The following is an 11,350-nucleotide window of genomic DNA, read 5'->3' on the forward strand; positions in this document are numbered from 1 at the left end:
GCTGCTCGAGTGTGGAAAAACTAAATTACGAAACGATGTTGTAGAGCTGATCATCCTCGAGAGACTATCAGTGGAGTCTCTAGAGACTATCATCCTCCAAGTTTTTTCTCTGCAGTGTATTTAAGAAGGTCACGAGCAATGTATATGTGTATATGTTGATTTGAATTAACATAGAAATTTGCTAAACAGAAACAAACAAGTATGTTTTTTGCAATAATTCCAATTCAATTTGACTTTCTAAGTGATAAGTCATATTTAATTTTTAATTTTGTTTTTCGTTTGTTACTTAATATACTTAATAGCGATCGAGTACAATTACTTCATTTTCATGTGCCCTTAGTTTGGCCATTCCTTTTTTATTTGGCTTCCTGCAGGTTAAGCAGAGGAAGATGTCGTCAAGTTGGTGAGGTAGGTGGCTCGAGAAATTGAAATTAACACGTGATTAATATTTTACTCTTCAATTGTTTGTAAATGATGGTTAATTAGTGGACACGCAAATTCGTCTATTCGCGAACTAAACCACTAATTTTTTTTTTAAACGAAATACAAATTGTTGGTTTGATATATTTTTTTCTTTCATAAATATAATTAATTATTTATTTTTGACAATTTGCATTTATTGGGTTCGACCAAAGATTATTATTGGAATTTTGAATGGTTGCAACGACTAATGGGTTTTTGTTCCACCATGAACTCCAAACAATAACACAATGATCATCTATATATCGATTACCTATGGTTCCCAAAAATGTGACGACAATAATTTGACTTGACACGACTAGTAGTCTAGTACACAGCCACAACTAATAAAATAATATATACAAAACAAAAATATCAGTAATTCAGTTAATTAATAATAGCTCCAAAGAGAGCTATGTATGTCTCCACTAATATAATATATAACCTTATCTCTTTCATTATTGAATATAAAAAAGTACAATCAATAAAATTATTTGAACTCATATATATACATACACACACACTTAGTTCTGTGTTCCTTGAAGAGAAAATTATGGGATCCATGGCTCAGAAATCGGTTTTGATGTTATGCGGAGAGTTCATGGAAGCCTACGAGACCATAGTACCTCTCTATGTTCTTCAAGCGTTTGGCGTTAACGTCCACTGCGTTTCCCCTGGTCGCAAAACTGGCGACAAGTGCATCATGGCCGCTCATGATCTTCTCGGCCTCGAGGCATTTCTCTAATCCTTCACCTTTTCTTCATTTTGGTTTTGCCCTTCGAATCGCTCTTTGCTTGATTAGTAAAAAAGGGATACAAAAATATATTATGCAAATCTGTTCCCGAAAATATTACACTTGCTATTAGTAATTGGAATTTTTTTTTTTTTTTAAATCTTATCTTTTGTGGCAATCCCATAAGATCAATAACTTTCTGGTAAGATCTCCCACCAGATCGAGTAAGGGTATAGTAGACTACAAGTAATTCAAACTAGTACTTGAATCCTCACTACATTGGGTAAGAATCTGATCCGGCCATCCGGGTTTGGGGTATATATATTTAGGATACCTCTGATAATTGCATATTGAGTAAATATATTAAATAATATTTAGACGTTAAATTATCCAAATAGTGCATTATGAGAATTGGGTGGTCTTAACGCAAATTGCATGGCCTACTCAATAGTAAAATAGAAGAGTAAACAGTTTGTGTTTTTTACCCTGTGACAGATTTACACCGAGTTGGTGGTTGACCATCACACACTAAACGCGAATTTCGATGACGTCATCCCCGACCAATACGATGCCATCTACGTTCCCGGTGGACGTTTCACTGAACTTCTGAGCGCCGACGAGAAATGCGTGAGTCTTGTGGCTAGGTTCGCCGAACTCAAGAAGCTTATCTTCACGAGCTGCCACAGCCAGCTGTTCCTCGCGGCGGCGGGTCTGCTCACCGGTGGAATGAAGTGCACGGCGTTCGGAAGCATGAAGCCGTTGATCGAGCTCTCCGGCGGCGAGTGGTGGCAACAACCCGGAATCCAGACCCTTTTTGACATCACTGATTGTGTCAAGGACGGCAATTTCATGTCTACTATGGGGTGGCCTACTCTGGCTCACAGTCTCAGAGTTTTGCTCGAATCACTTGGCTCCAAGATTTCTAGCTCCAAGGAGAATCATCAGCCTTCTTTGCTTTTCTTGATTGGGGTAAGCTCTTAGACTTTTTAATGTTCTCTCTTTCATTTTTTTATTTTTTTTTACTTCAAAATAAATTATATGTGATATATCTTGGTATATATATGTAGGACTGTGTTGAAGACTACAGTATCAATGTACCATTTAAAGCGTTTCAAGCTTTAGGATGTAAAGTGGACGCAGTGACGCCAAACAAGAAGAGAGGTGAGAAATGTGCTACAATCGTTCACGACCTCGAGGAAGGACGGCAACTTCCTACCGAGAAGTTCGGCCACAACTTTTATGTGACCATTGGGTGGGATGATGTCTCCGTGGATGATTACGACTGCATTGTGGTACCCGGAGGAAGATCGCCAGAGCTGTTGGTGATGAACCCCAAGGCCGTCGAATTGGTCAGAAAGTTTGTTGAGAAAGACAAGTTTGTTGCGGCCATTGGAATGGGAAATTGGCTACTTGCCGCGACAGGTGCTCTTAAGGTACGTAATATAATTTCATGGCACCACTTTCCTTCGGCGAGATTAATTTTTTTTCCAATTATAACTAATCTAATTTCATTGTTGTATCATACTATTACATTGCACAGAAGAAAAGATGTGCAAGTAGTTATGGGACAAAGGTGGCTGTGAAGGTTGCTGGTGGTGAGATCGTGGAAACAGAACGGTGTGTGACTGACAACAAGCTAATCACAGCCGCAGAAACTTCCGATCTTCCTGCTTTTTTGTATGCGTTGTCGAGTGCACTTGGTCTTTCTGTTGCTTTCTAAATATGCCAATGGTGTTTTAACGCCTAATTAATGCCTAAAAATAAACATAAAGTTGTAACATAATGATGAGATGCACATCACTTTAATATGCATAATGCATGCAATTGACAATTTATGTTGTACCATGCTTGTATTTTCTAATTACTTCAATAAATCACTCCAAGATTATATACAAAGTTGATTAGCAAATAGCAAAACCTATCACCAAACAACAATTTTTTGCTACATAGTAAAATGTTAGTGGCTAATTAATTCTAAACAAACTAATTTTTGCTGTTATATATTCTAGTTTCACTAATGATATACTGTATGTCACTAAAATTCGTATTAGAAATAACAACATACTATAAAACAACAAATTGACGGATTAAATACGGAACTATTCATGGATCAAATGCTCAACAAGAATAAAATATAATGTTTTTTTGGTAGTTAAATTGTAGTGAAAAAAAAAAAATTACGTCACATTTTTTATAATTAATCACAGCATATATTTCCTTAATTTAAAAGTTATTGGAAATTAAATTACCGAATTAGTAATTTTGGTTACGGTTAAAAACTTTTGGCTCATTAAAAAAAAAGAAAGCGAAGGAGAATATTCCGTTCGTCGGCGGTCGTCTTTTCCCGCCCCCAAATCATACGATTAAAACCCTAGACTCTCGATTTCGTCACGATTTGCTTCAATCAACTTCACTACTCTGCTTCAATGGACTCTCACTCTTCCCATCTCAACGCGGCCAATCGTTCGCGCAGCTCTCAGACTCCTTCTCCTTCTCATTCGGCCTCCGCTTCAGTCTCTTCTTCTCTCCACAAACGCAAGCTCGCCGCAACCACGGCGGCGAATGCAGCCGCTTCTGAAGACCACGCTCCTCCTTCTACCTCTTTCCCTCCTTCCTCTTTCTCTGCCGATACTCGCGACGGTGCCTTGACTTCCAACGACGAACTCGAGAGCATCTCAGCTCGCGGCGTTGATACCGATTCAGACCCTGATGAGTCAGAGGATATCGTCGTGGACGATGATGAGGATGAATTTGTTCCCGATCAGGATCAGGACTCTTCCATGCGCACTTTCACGGCTGCTCGACTCGATTCCAATTCAGGAGTCAATGGTGGTTCGAGTCGCAACACTAAGCTGAAGACGGAGAGCTCCATTGTGAAGCTTGAGAGCTCTGATGTCGGAAAAGATGGTGGATCATCTGTGGTTGGGACTGGTGTGAGTGGAACCGTTGGAGGAAGCTCAATCTCAGGGCTTGTGCCCAAGGATGAGTCTGTTAAGGTACTGGCTGAGAATTTTCAGACTAGCGGGGCTTACATTGCGAGAGAAGAGGCTTTGAAGAGAGAGGTAGCTTATCACTGGATCATATCTATGCCAATTAATTAATTAGAGAATCACCATTGACACAAACTTGGTGATATCTTTCTTGTAGGAGCAAGCAGGACGACTCAAATTTGTTTGTTACTCAAACGATTGCATTGATGAGCATATGATGTGGTAAATTCCTAACCTCAATCGTTTCTCCTGTCAGAGAATTCTCAGCTTCTGAATCAGCTCTGAGTTTTTTGTTGTTTCTGAATAATTTGTTGAATGTTTTTCAGCTTGGTTGGGTTAAAGAACATCTTTGCAAGACAGTTGCCTAATATGCCCAAGGAGTACATTGTTCGTCTTCTGATGGACAGGTAAACATGCTAAACTAGAGTGAAATACCTAATGGTAAATTCTATATCAAACAATGGCTAATGGTAAGCATTCTAATATCTGTAACTTATGTTATTTTCTCAGGAAACATAAGTCTGTTATGGTTCTACGAGGAACTCTAGTTGTAGGTGGTATCACGTATCGTCCGTATCACAGGTAAGGTCTATTTCGCTAACTTGTCCCGGCTTTTTTACCCCAATGATATTCTACTTTTATTAACTTTCTTCAAAATGTATTGTTATACGCTTATACATCTAGTTTTTTTGCTCTTTACTTAAGACTGAAAGAAGGTAGTATAATGACTTGGTATCTTATATTATCATCAAGCACAGGTTTCTTATCAAATAAAATAATGTGTTAGTCTGATGTCATATATCTTGACATGCTTATTAACTCCACCTTTTTCCTGGGATCCAGTCAGAAGTTTGGGGAAATAGCATTTTGTGCAATCACAGCAGATGAACAAGTAAAAGGTTACGGTACCAGATTAATGAACCACTTGAAACAACATGCACGTGATGTTGATGGATTGACGCATTTTCTTACTTATGCGGACAACAATGCTGTTGGTTATTTTGTCAAGCAGGTTGGTGTGTTTCGCTGATTGTGCAGTTTTTTGCTCTATATTTAATCTGACAACAAATTTCAACCAACTGTTAGTACATATCAGTAAAGGAATTGAACTGTATTTTGCATTCCATGTTTTTATATATGCTATTGTAGCATTAAGCGTAAAAGTTGCCTGAATCGAGCCTGGATATGCCTCAATGTTTCACTTCAAAAAGTTCTGTTTCTACACTTACCAAATCTACTTTCTGGGATACTAACTGTAATTTTGATATTTTTATAGTCGTTGTATTAAGCTTATCTGTTATGTCTATTATCTTGTGCAGGGTTTTACTAAAGAGATTTACTTGGAGAAAGATGTATGGCATGGGTATGAAAACTATGCTCTTAAGTTCAAACTGCTCATTACCGTACTTAACTTGTGTGCTTTATATGTTTGTTGTCTGACTGAAATATTTGTGGGCTCAATCAAGCTCACAAACCTGAGTAAAAGCATTATATTTCCTAGCTGATCATATGCTACTAGAGAGATTTCCCAAATTTGGCTTATTATTCTCTTCTACACTCCCGCAAATAAAAAAAGCTTGGTATTTTTCCTAGGTTCATTAAAGATTATGATGGTGGCCTCCTAATGGAATGCAAAATTGATCCAAAGCTTCCATATACGGATCTGTCAAGCATGATACGCCAGCAACGAAAGGTAAGCCATTGAAATTATATTGTATATGGTAAAAAAAAAAATTCATGGGCCTTCAGGTTCAGCTATACCCAAAGTATCTGTAAATTTATACTCGAACTTTGTGGCTGATTCTGAAAGAATTCAAAAATAGAAGAAATACAACTCTAGGACTTGATTATTGACAGTTCCTCTTCTCTCTCGAGGAGAAATTAAGTAATGAAAGTTCCTGTCTTCCTCTATGAGACCAAGAATCAAGCTACCCTCCCAAAAGCTATCTGCTTAATCTTTATAGACTAAGAAAGCATGGCAACCTACCACTAAAAAAACCCACACAGCTTAAAAGTAATTACTAAACAACTAAACATTGGTTACATTACTGTCTAATTACTTTATAAAGACCTTTGGTGATTGGACCCTCGCGACCATTAAACGTATCAGATTCTGATCCCGTTGTACTTTTATTTTATCAGGCAATTGATGAAAGGATAAGAGAGTTATCAAACTGTCAGAATGTGTATCCAAAAATCGAGTTTCTAAAGGTAAGCATCAATGGTTTCGTGTGAATTTAATTACTATGCATGTCAGGGTGAAAACCCCATGTTTCCAGTAGATTTAATAACTAAGATGATTTTTGCAGAATGAAGCTGGAATTCCTAGAAAGATTATCAAAGTTGAGGAAATACGTGGCTTAAGTAAGTCATTATTCTACTCCCTGGTGTTAGTGCAGTTTGTTACTCAAAAAATAGATTTATCTCCCTCGAACATGTTCTAGTCATCTGAAAATTAAGCTTGTGCTAGTGGCTCCATGAGATCAAGTTAATATGCATGTGCTAAGATACTTGCATTGGTTAGCTAGCCTAGGGTTTTTCTGTAATACTTAGAGTGGCTTTAAACAAATCGATTCATCTCCCTTTAATTTTGTATAGTAAGAGCAGTTCCTTAATTGGCGTGTAAAAATGCAGGCTTTTTTTTTTTTTTTTAATCTGTAATAGTTTTGTCATGTTGTGTAATTATAGTTTGATTAATTCGGGAAGTATGGTAACATTATTGCAGGGGAAGCTGGTTGGACCCCAGATCAGTGGGGGCACACTCGTTTCAAATTATTCAACTGTTCTGCAGATATGGTGACAAATCAAAAACAGTTGAATGCACTTATGCGCGCACTTTTGAAGGTTGTGATAAGTTTCTACTTTCTTTCAGTGCATTGTTATTAAAATTATGATGCCCTCTTACATATTATGTTACTCTAGTTTGACAAGCTGTAGTTAATTGCAACAGACAATGCAAGACCATGCTGATGCTTGGCCTTTCAAAGAACCAGTTGATTCTCGCGATGTCCCTGATTACTATGACATCATTAAAGATCCCATTGGTAAGAAGATATATATATAGTTAATATATCCATATTCGCTATTTAGTATCCAGAATTTGTCCTCTTTAAGTAAAATGTATGAACACAGATCTGAAGGTAATTGCAAAGAGGGTAGAGTCGGAACAGTATTACGTGACACTCGATATGTTTGTTGCTGATGCGAGACGGATGTTTAACAATTGTAGAACTTACAACTCCCCTGATACCATTTATTACAAATGTGCAACCAGGTAAGACGTCTTTTCTTCCATCTCATCTCATCTCTTTTCTTGTTCGGGTAATAAAGATGTGTGATTATAGTTTTTTTTTTTTTTTTTTTTTTTTTTTTTTTTTTTTTTTTTTTGTCTTAAAAAGGTTGGAGACACACTTCCATAGCAAAGTACAAGCAGGTCTCCAGTCAGGTGCTAAATCTCAATAGAAGGTGGCAAAGTGAAAAAACAATTTCAAGTGAAAGGTGGATAATTGTATTGGCCAAGTGAAAAGAACAAATTCAAGTATATTGTTAAGTCCATGTATGATGTATATTAATTTGCATACGACTCTTTTAGGAATACAAATCTTCTCGCAAAGTTTCTTTTCATACTTCCAATCATTTGTCCTTTTTCTCTCCTTATCCACATATGATATCACAATTTGTTGCCTACCTAACATAATCAATCGTAGAATTCCATAATAAACCAGAGCTTTAATCAAAAACAACAATCCTATGTGGTTTACTTAATTCTACACTATAGTTCACACTGAATTTGTCCAAATCTAACATAAACTTTGCCAAAAATTGTGGCTTGCTAACTTTTGTTAAATTAAGGTCTACAACTCTGACATTTTCAACTTCGATTGCGTTAGAGACGATAGCGTTTTTACTACGGAACACAGGTGTGTATTCCTCCATTTATGTCCAATCATATGTAATATATTAAGAGTTTACACAGAATCATACAACAAGAAACATAAAATACAGACAAGAGTTATCTCAAAATCACAAAACCAATGACTCTTGTTATGGCTAATGCTTGTGATTCCAATGGGGTAGGGTTTCATACAGATTAGAATCAGGAGCAAATGGATTCTGCATGCCTTCACGATTTACCTGTTCCGGCAAGAAATTCGCCGTCTCTACTCTCTGATTTGGTGCTAAACCGGCATTGGTGGTGGTGCTTGGGACTGCTGATTTCAAAATGTGGTTAGAGTTTGGCGGGATTCTAGAGGGAGCGCTCGGAGTGTTGTTGAATGGTATCCCCATGTTTGGTCTTGCCCAATGCAAAGGGTTCACTCCCGTCACTCTTTTCACAGTTTCCTCTGCCATCTTAACCTGCACAAGTATTTATTGATGCGATACGATAAACTCAGTTAATAAATAAGAAGATTAGAGCATAATCTCGGGTGTTGTAAAATCTTAAAACTCTGGAGTACCACAACAAGAGTGGAACCTATATACCTTTGTTCTCAAAGTTTCGATATCAGCTCTTAAGATTCTGTTGTCAACAGCAGCTGCATCATACTTATGATTCATGTCACTGAGACGAGTAAGTAAAGTTGAATGCTCAGCTCTTAATTGGCCTACCTAGAAATGATAAAAACTTTTCCTATAAATTCCTGGAAGACAGCTGAAAACAAGAAAGAATCGAGAAATGTATAATGAACAACTAATTAAAGAAGGAACCTGTGTATCAAATTCATTCATTTGTTCTTGCTTTCTTCTCCTGGAGCGCCTAGCGGATTCTCGGTTTGAGAGCATCCTGTGTAATTACAAAATAATGAATCCTGGAGCCTGATTTGGTCTAAATGACTATTTCAGTTCTTGGTTTCTCTTTAAAGATAGCAGAAAATCTCAGCTGCAAACTGTTCCCACAAAACGTTCGAAGTCAAAAGTATATCTTAAGATTACAAAGATCAAGATCTGTACCTCCTAGCACGCTTCACATCAGTAGGATCTCCATTATCAGCATCTCCATCAAGATCATCGTCATCAGAATCATCTCGTGATGAAATACTGGTAGTTTGTCTGGCTGGAACATCTGGTTTCTTGTGCGTGCTTGTTGATGAAGAAAATTTAACAGATGAAGCACCAGGTGAGGTTTGTGCCACAGTGGAGCCTAGAACAGTGAAAAAAACACAATCCCATTATCAACCAACCGAAGAAAAACTCGTATCAAAGGTATATATCGCAAGTGAGTAATAAAGGAAGCTATTTAGTAGAATGCACTATGAAGTATGAGTGTCATAAGATAAGCATTCTCATCTAAACGCATACAAAAGCAGGAATCAATTTTGAGAGTCAAAAAAACAAAACAAAGCAACGATACGTAACCTTGAGCTTGCTTTTGATTGCTAGCTGAAGCACTCGAATCTTCCGGTTTCACAGTTCCGACCTACAAAAAAACAAATGAAATCAAATCAACACTGAACACATATAAGAAGAAATGGATCTAAGAGACGTACACGAAGAGCAACAGCAGCACAAGCAAGCTCGAGCTTGCTCTTAAGAATCGCGTGATACTGATTAGGATCAACACCACCACCAGCTGAAGAATCCAACGGATCAGACGAAGGAGCACGATTCCGATTCCCTTGATCATCCGAATGAAGGCGATGATGACTCTGCGGTTTCTGAATCTCGACAACGTCTTCGGTTTCGTCAACGGTTTCTTCCACTCTCGAAAGAGATTGAACCGGTGGAAGTGATCTCTCGGTTGCGTTTGTCGTGGCGCTCGAATCGGAACCGGACAACTCATTGAGAAGCCTGTGGAACGCCCACTCCGATTGGCTTCGAGTCATCCCGTCCGCCATGTTATGCGACGGTGCCGGAGCCGGGGCCGATCCCGGTGACGGCGCCGGAGGGGGAACAGGCCAGAAGGATTCGGTCAAATCATCGACAGAGAAGACGATGTGCATCGCTTACCCAATCGCCTCAGATTCCTTAATTTTTCTCTCTCTCTCTCTTTTAGTTTTTTTTTTTTGTCTTTTTTTCTCTCTTCTCTCTCTGTGTTGTCTTACGTGGAGCCGCTATTATTGATTAGAATACTTGACACGTTTCTGTATTGTATTGGATTAGTACTAACATATCTTTGACTGTTAATTTAAAATGGCAAAAAATAAAAAATAAAAAGGTATTCGTCAGAGAAGGTAAAAGTATTTTAACTTTTACTTATATGGTCTGACCAAGCAGTGGACGAGGATGAATTAAGATATTCACGACACACGATGCACTAGTTAAGCTTTTTAACCTAAGCAATGGACAAGGATGAGTTCATATGGGATATAGATAGAGAAGCAAATCTGCAAATGTGATATCATTTTATGGACAAGGATGAGTTCATATGGGATTTTTTCTACATTTATTTACGTTTGACTGTTTTACACTGCACAGAATTACCGTAGACAAAAAAAAAAAAATAGGAGGATGGGAAATGGTACAAGAGAAGACTAGTAGTTACAACTAGGCATGACCAACATCAAACCGTAACCGTATTTTGGACCGTAACCGGACTGTATCCAAACTGTAACCAGACCGTAACCATATAAAATGGTTAAAAACCGTAACCATTAACCGTAAATATGTGTTTAAATTATATTAACCATAACCGTTAATTAACCGTAACCGTATCAAAACTGTTTGGTTAACCGCATAGTTAAATCGTAATTTGTTAACCGTAACCGTTTTAAAAATGTAATAAAAAATACTAATAATTATTTATTTAATATGAATTATATGATATATAGAAATATGAGTACACTAAAAGAACATATTAACTGTAAATAAATAATATCAATTATATTATATCATCAAATAATATTAACTGTAGCATATTATCAAATAACCGTAACCGTATATAACCGTAACCGTTTCAACCGGAACCGTATTTAATTGTAACCGTTTAACTGTTTAATAAACGGTTATAGTTAAAGTTAAACAAAAATTTTAACCGTAACCGTGGTCATGCCTAGTTACAACAAGATATTCACGACACACTCGTAAGATTGGAGAAAGTGGGAGCCAAAAGAGGTTACACAAGAAGACTCTATGTCATCTCTAAGTCAAGCTAATAGGTAAAACAAGGTACTAGTTCTTCCTTGGAAATCCTGAGTAACTTGGTTATAATAATTCTCTTGAGTAAACATTG

General features: G+C 37.4%; 3 protein-coding genes across 3 annotated transcripts; 2 read left to right on the plus strand and 1 right to left on the minus strand.

Moving 5' to 3' along the window:
- The first annotated feature begins 912 nt into the window (after positions 1 to 912).
- LOC104791729 (DJ-1 protein homolog F) lies at positions 913 to 3,088 on the plus strand. The gene is made up of 4 exons (XM_010517694.3): positions 913 to 1,192; positions 1,688 to 2,161; positions 2,260 to 2,625; positions 2,733 to 3,088. Exons 1-4 carry the CDS (start codon positions 1,013 to 1,015, stop codon positions 2,910 to 2,912), a joined length of 1,200 nt encoding a protein of 399 aa, XP_010515996.1. The 5' UTR covers positions 913 to 1,012; the 3' UTR covers positions 2,913 to 3,088.
- Positions 3,089 to 3,460: 372 nt separating this feature from the next.
- On the plus strand, positions 3,461 to 7,815 carry LOC104791731 (histone acetyltransferase GCN5). The gene is made up of 13 exons (XM_087453397.1): positions 3,461 to 4,254; positions 4,340 to 4,404; positions 4,509 to 4,589; positions 4,693 to 4,764; positions 5,026 to 5,194; positions 5,502 to 5,545; positions 5,776 to 5,875; positions 6,325 to 6,393; positions 6,492 to 6,546; positions 6,908 to 7,026; positions 7,133 to 7,226; positions 7,315 to 7,456; positions 7,581 to 7,815. Exons 1-13 carry the CDS (start codon positions 3,619 to 3,621, stop codon positions 7,642 to 7,644), a joined length of 1,710 nt encoding a protein of 569 aa, XP_087309523.1. The 5' UTR covers positions 3,461 to 3,618; the 3' UTR covers positions 7,645 to 7,815.
- A 268-nt stretch (positions 7,816 to 8,083) lies between these two features.
- On the minus strand, positions 8,084 to 10,258 carry LOC104791732 (basic leucine zipper 25). Its single transcript, XM_010517696.2, has 6 exons — positions 9,669 to 10,258; positions 9,538 to 9,598; positions 9,133 to 9,322; positions 8,890 to 8,965; positions 8,665 to 8,790; positions 8,084 to 8,538 (listed from the first exon to the last, which is right to left on the minus strand). The coding sequence occupies exons 1-6, from the start codon at positions 10,119 to 10,121 to the stop codon at positions 8,233 to 8,235; spliced, it is 1,212 nt and encodes a 403-aa protein (XP_010515998.1). The 5' UTR covers positions 10,122 to 10,258; the 3' UTR covers positions 8,084 to 8,232.
- Positions 10,259 to 11,350: the final 1,092 nt, after the last annotated feature.

The sequence above is a fragment of the Camelina sativa genome, chromosome 6 (assembly GCF_030686135.1).
Source record: "Camelina sativa cultivar CO46 ecotype springtype chromosome 6, ASM3068613v1".
NCBI classification, from domain to species: domain Eukaryota; kingdom Viridiplantae; phylum Streptophyta; class Magnoliopsida; order Brassicales; family Brassicaceae; genus Camelina; species Camelina sativa.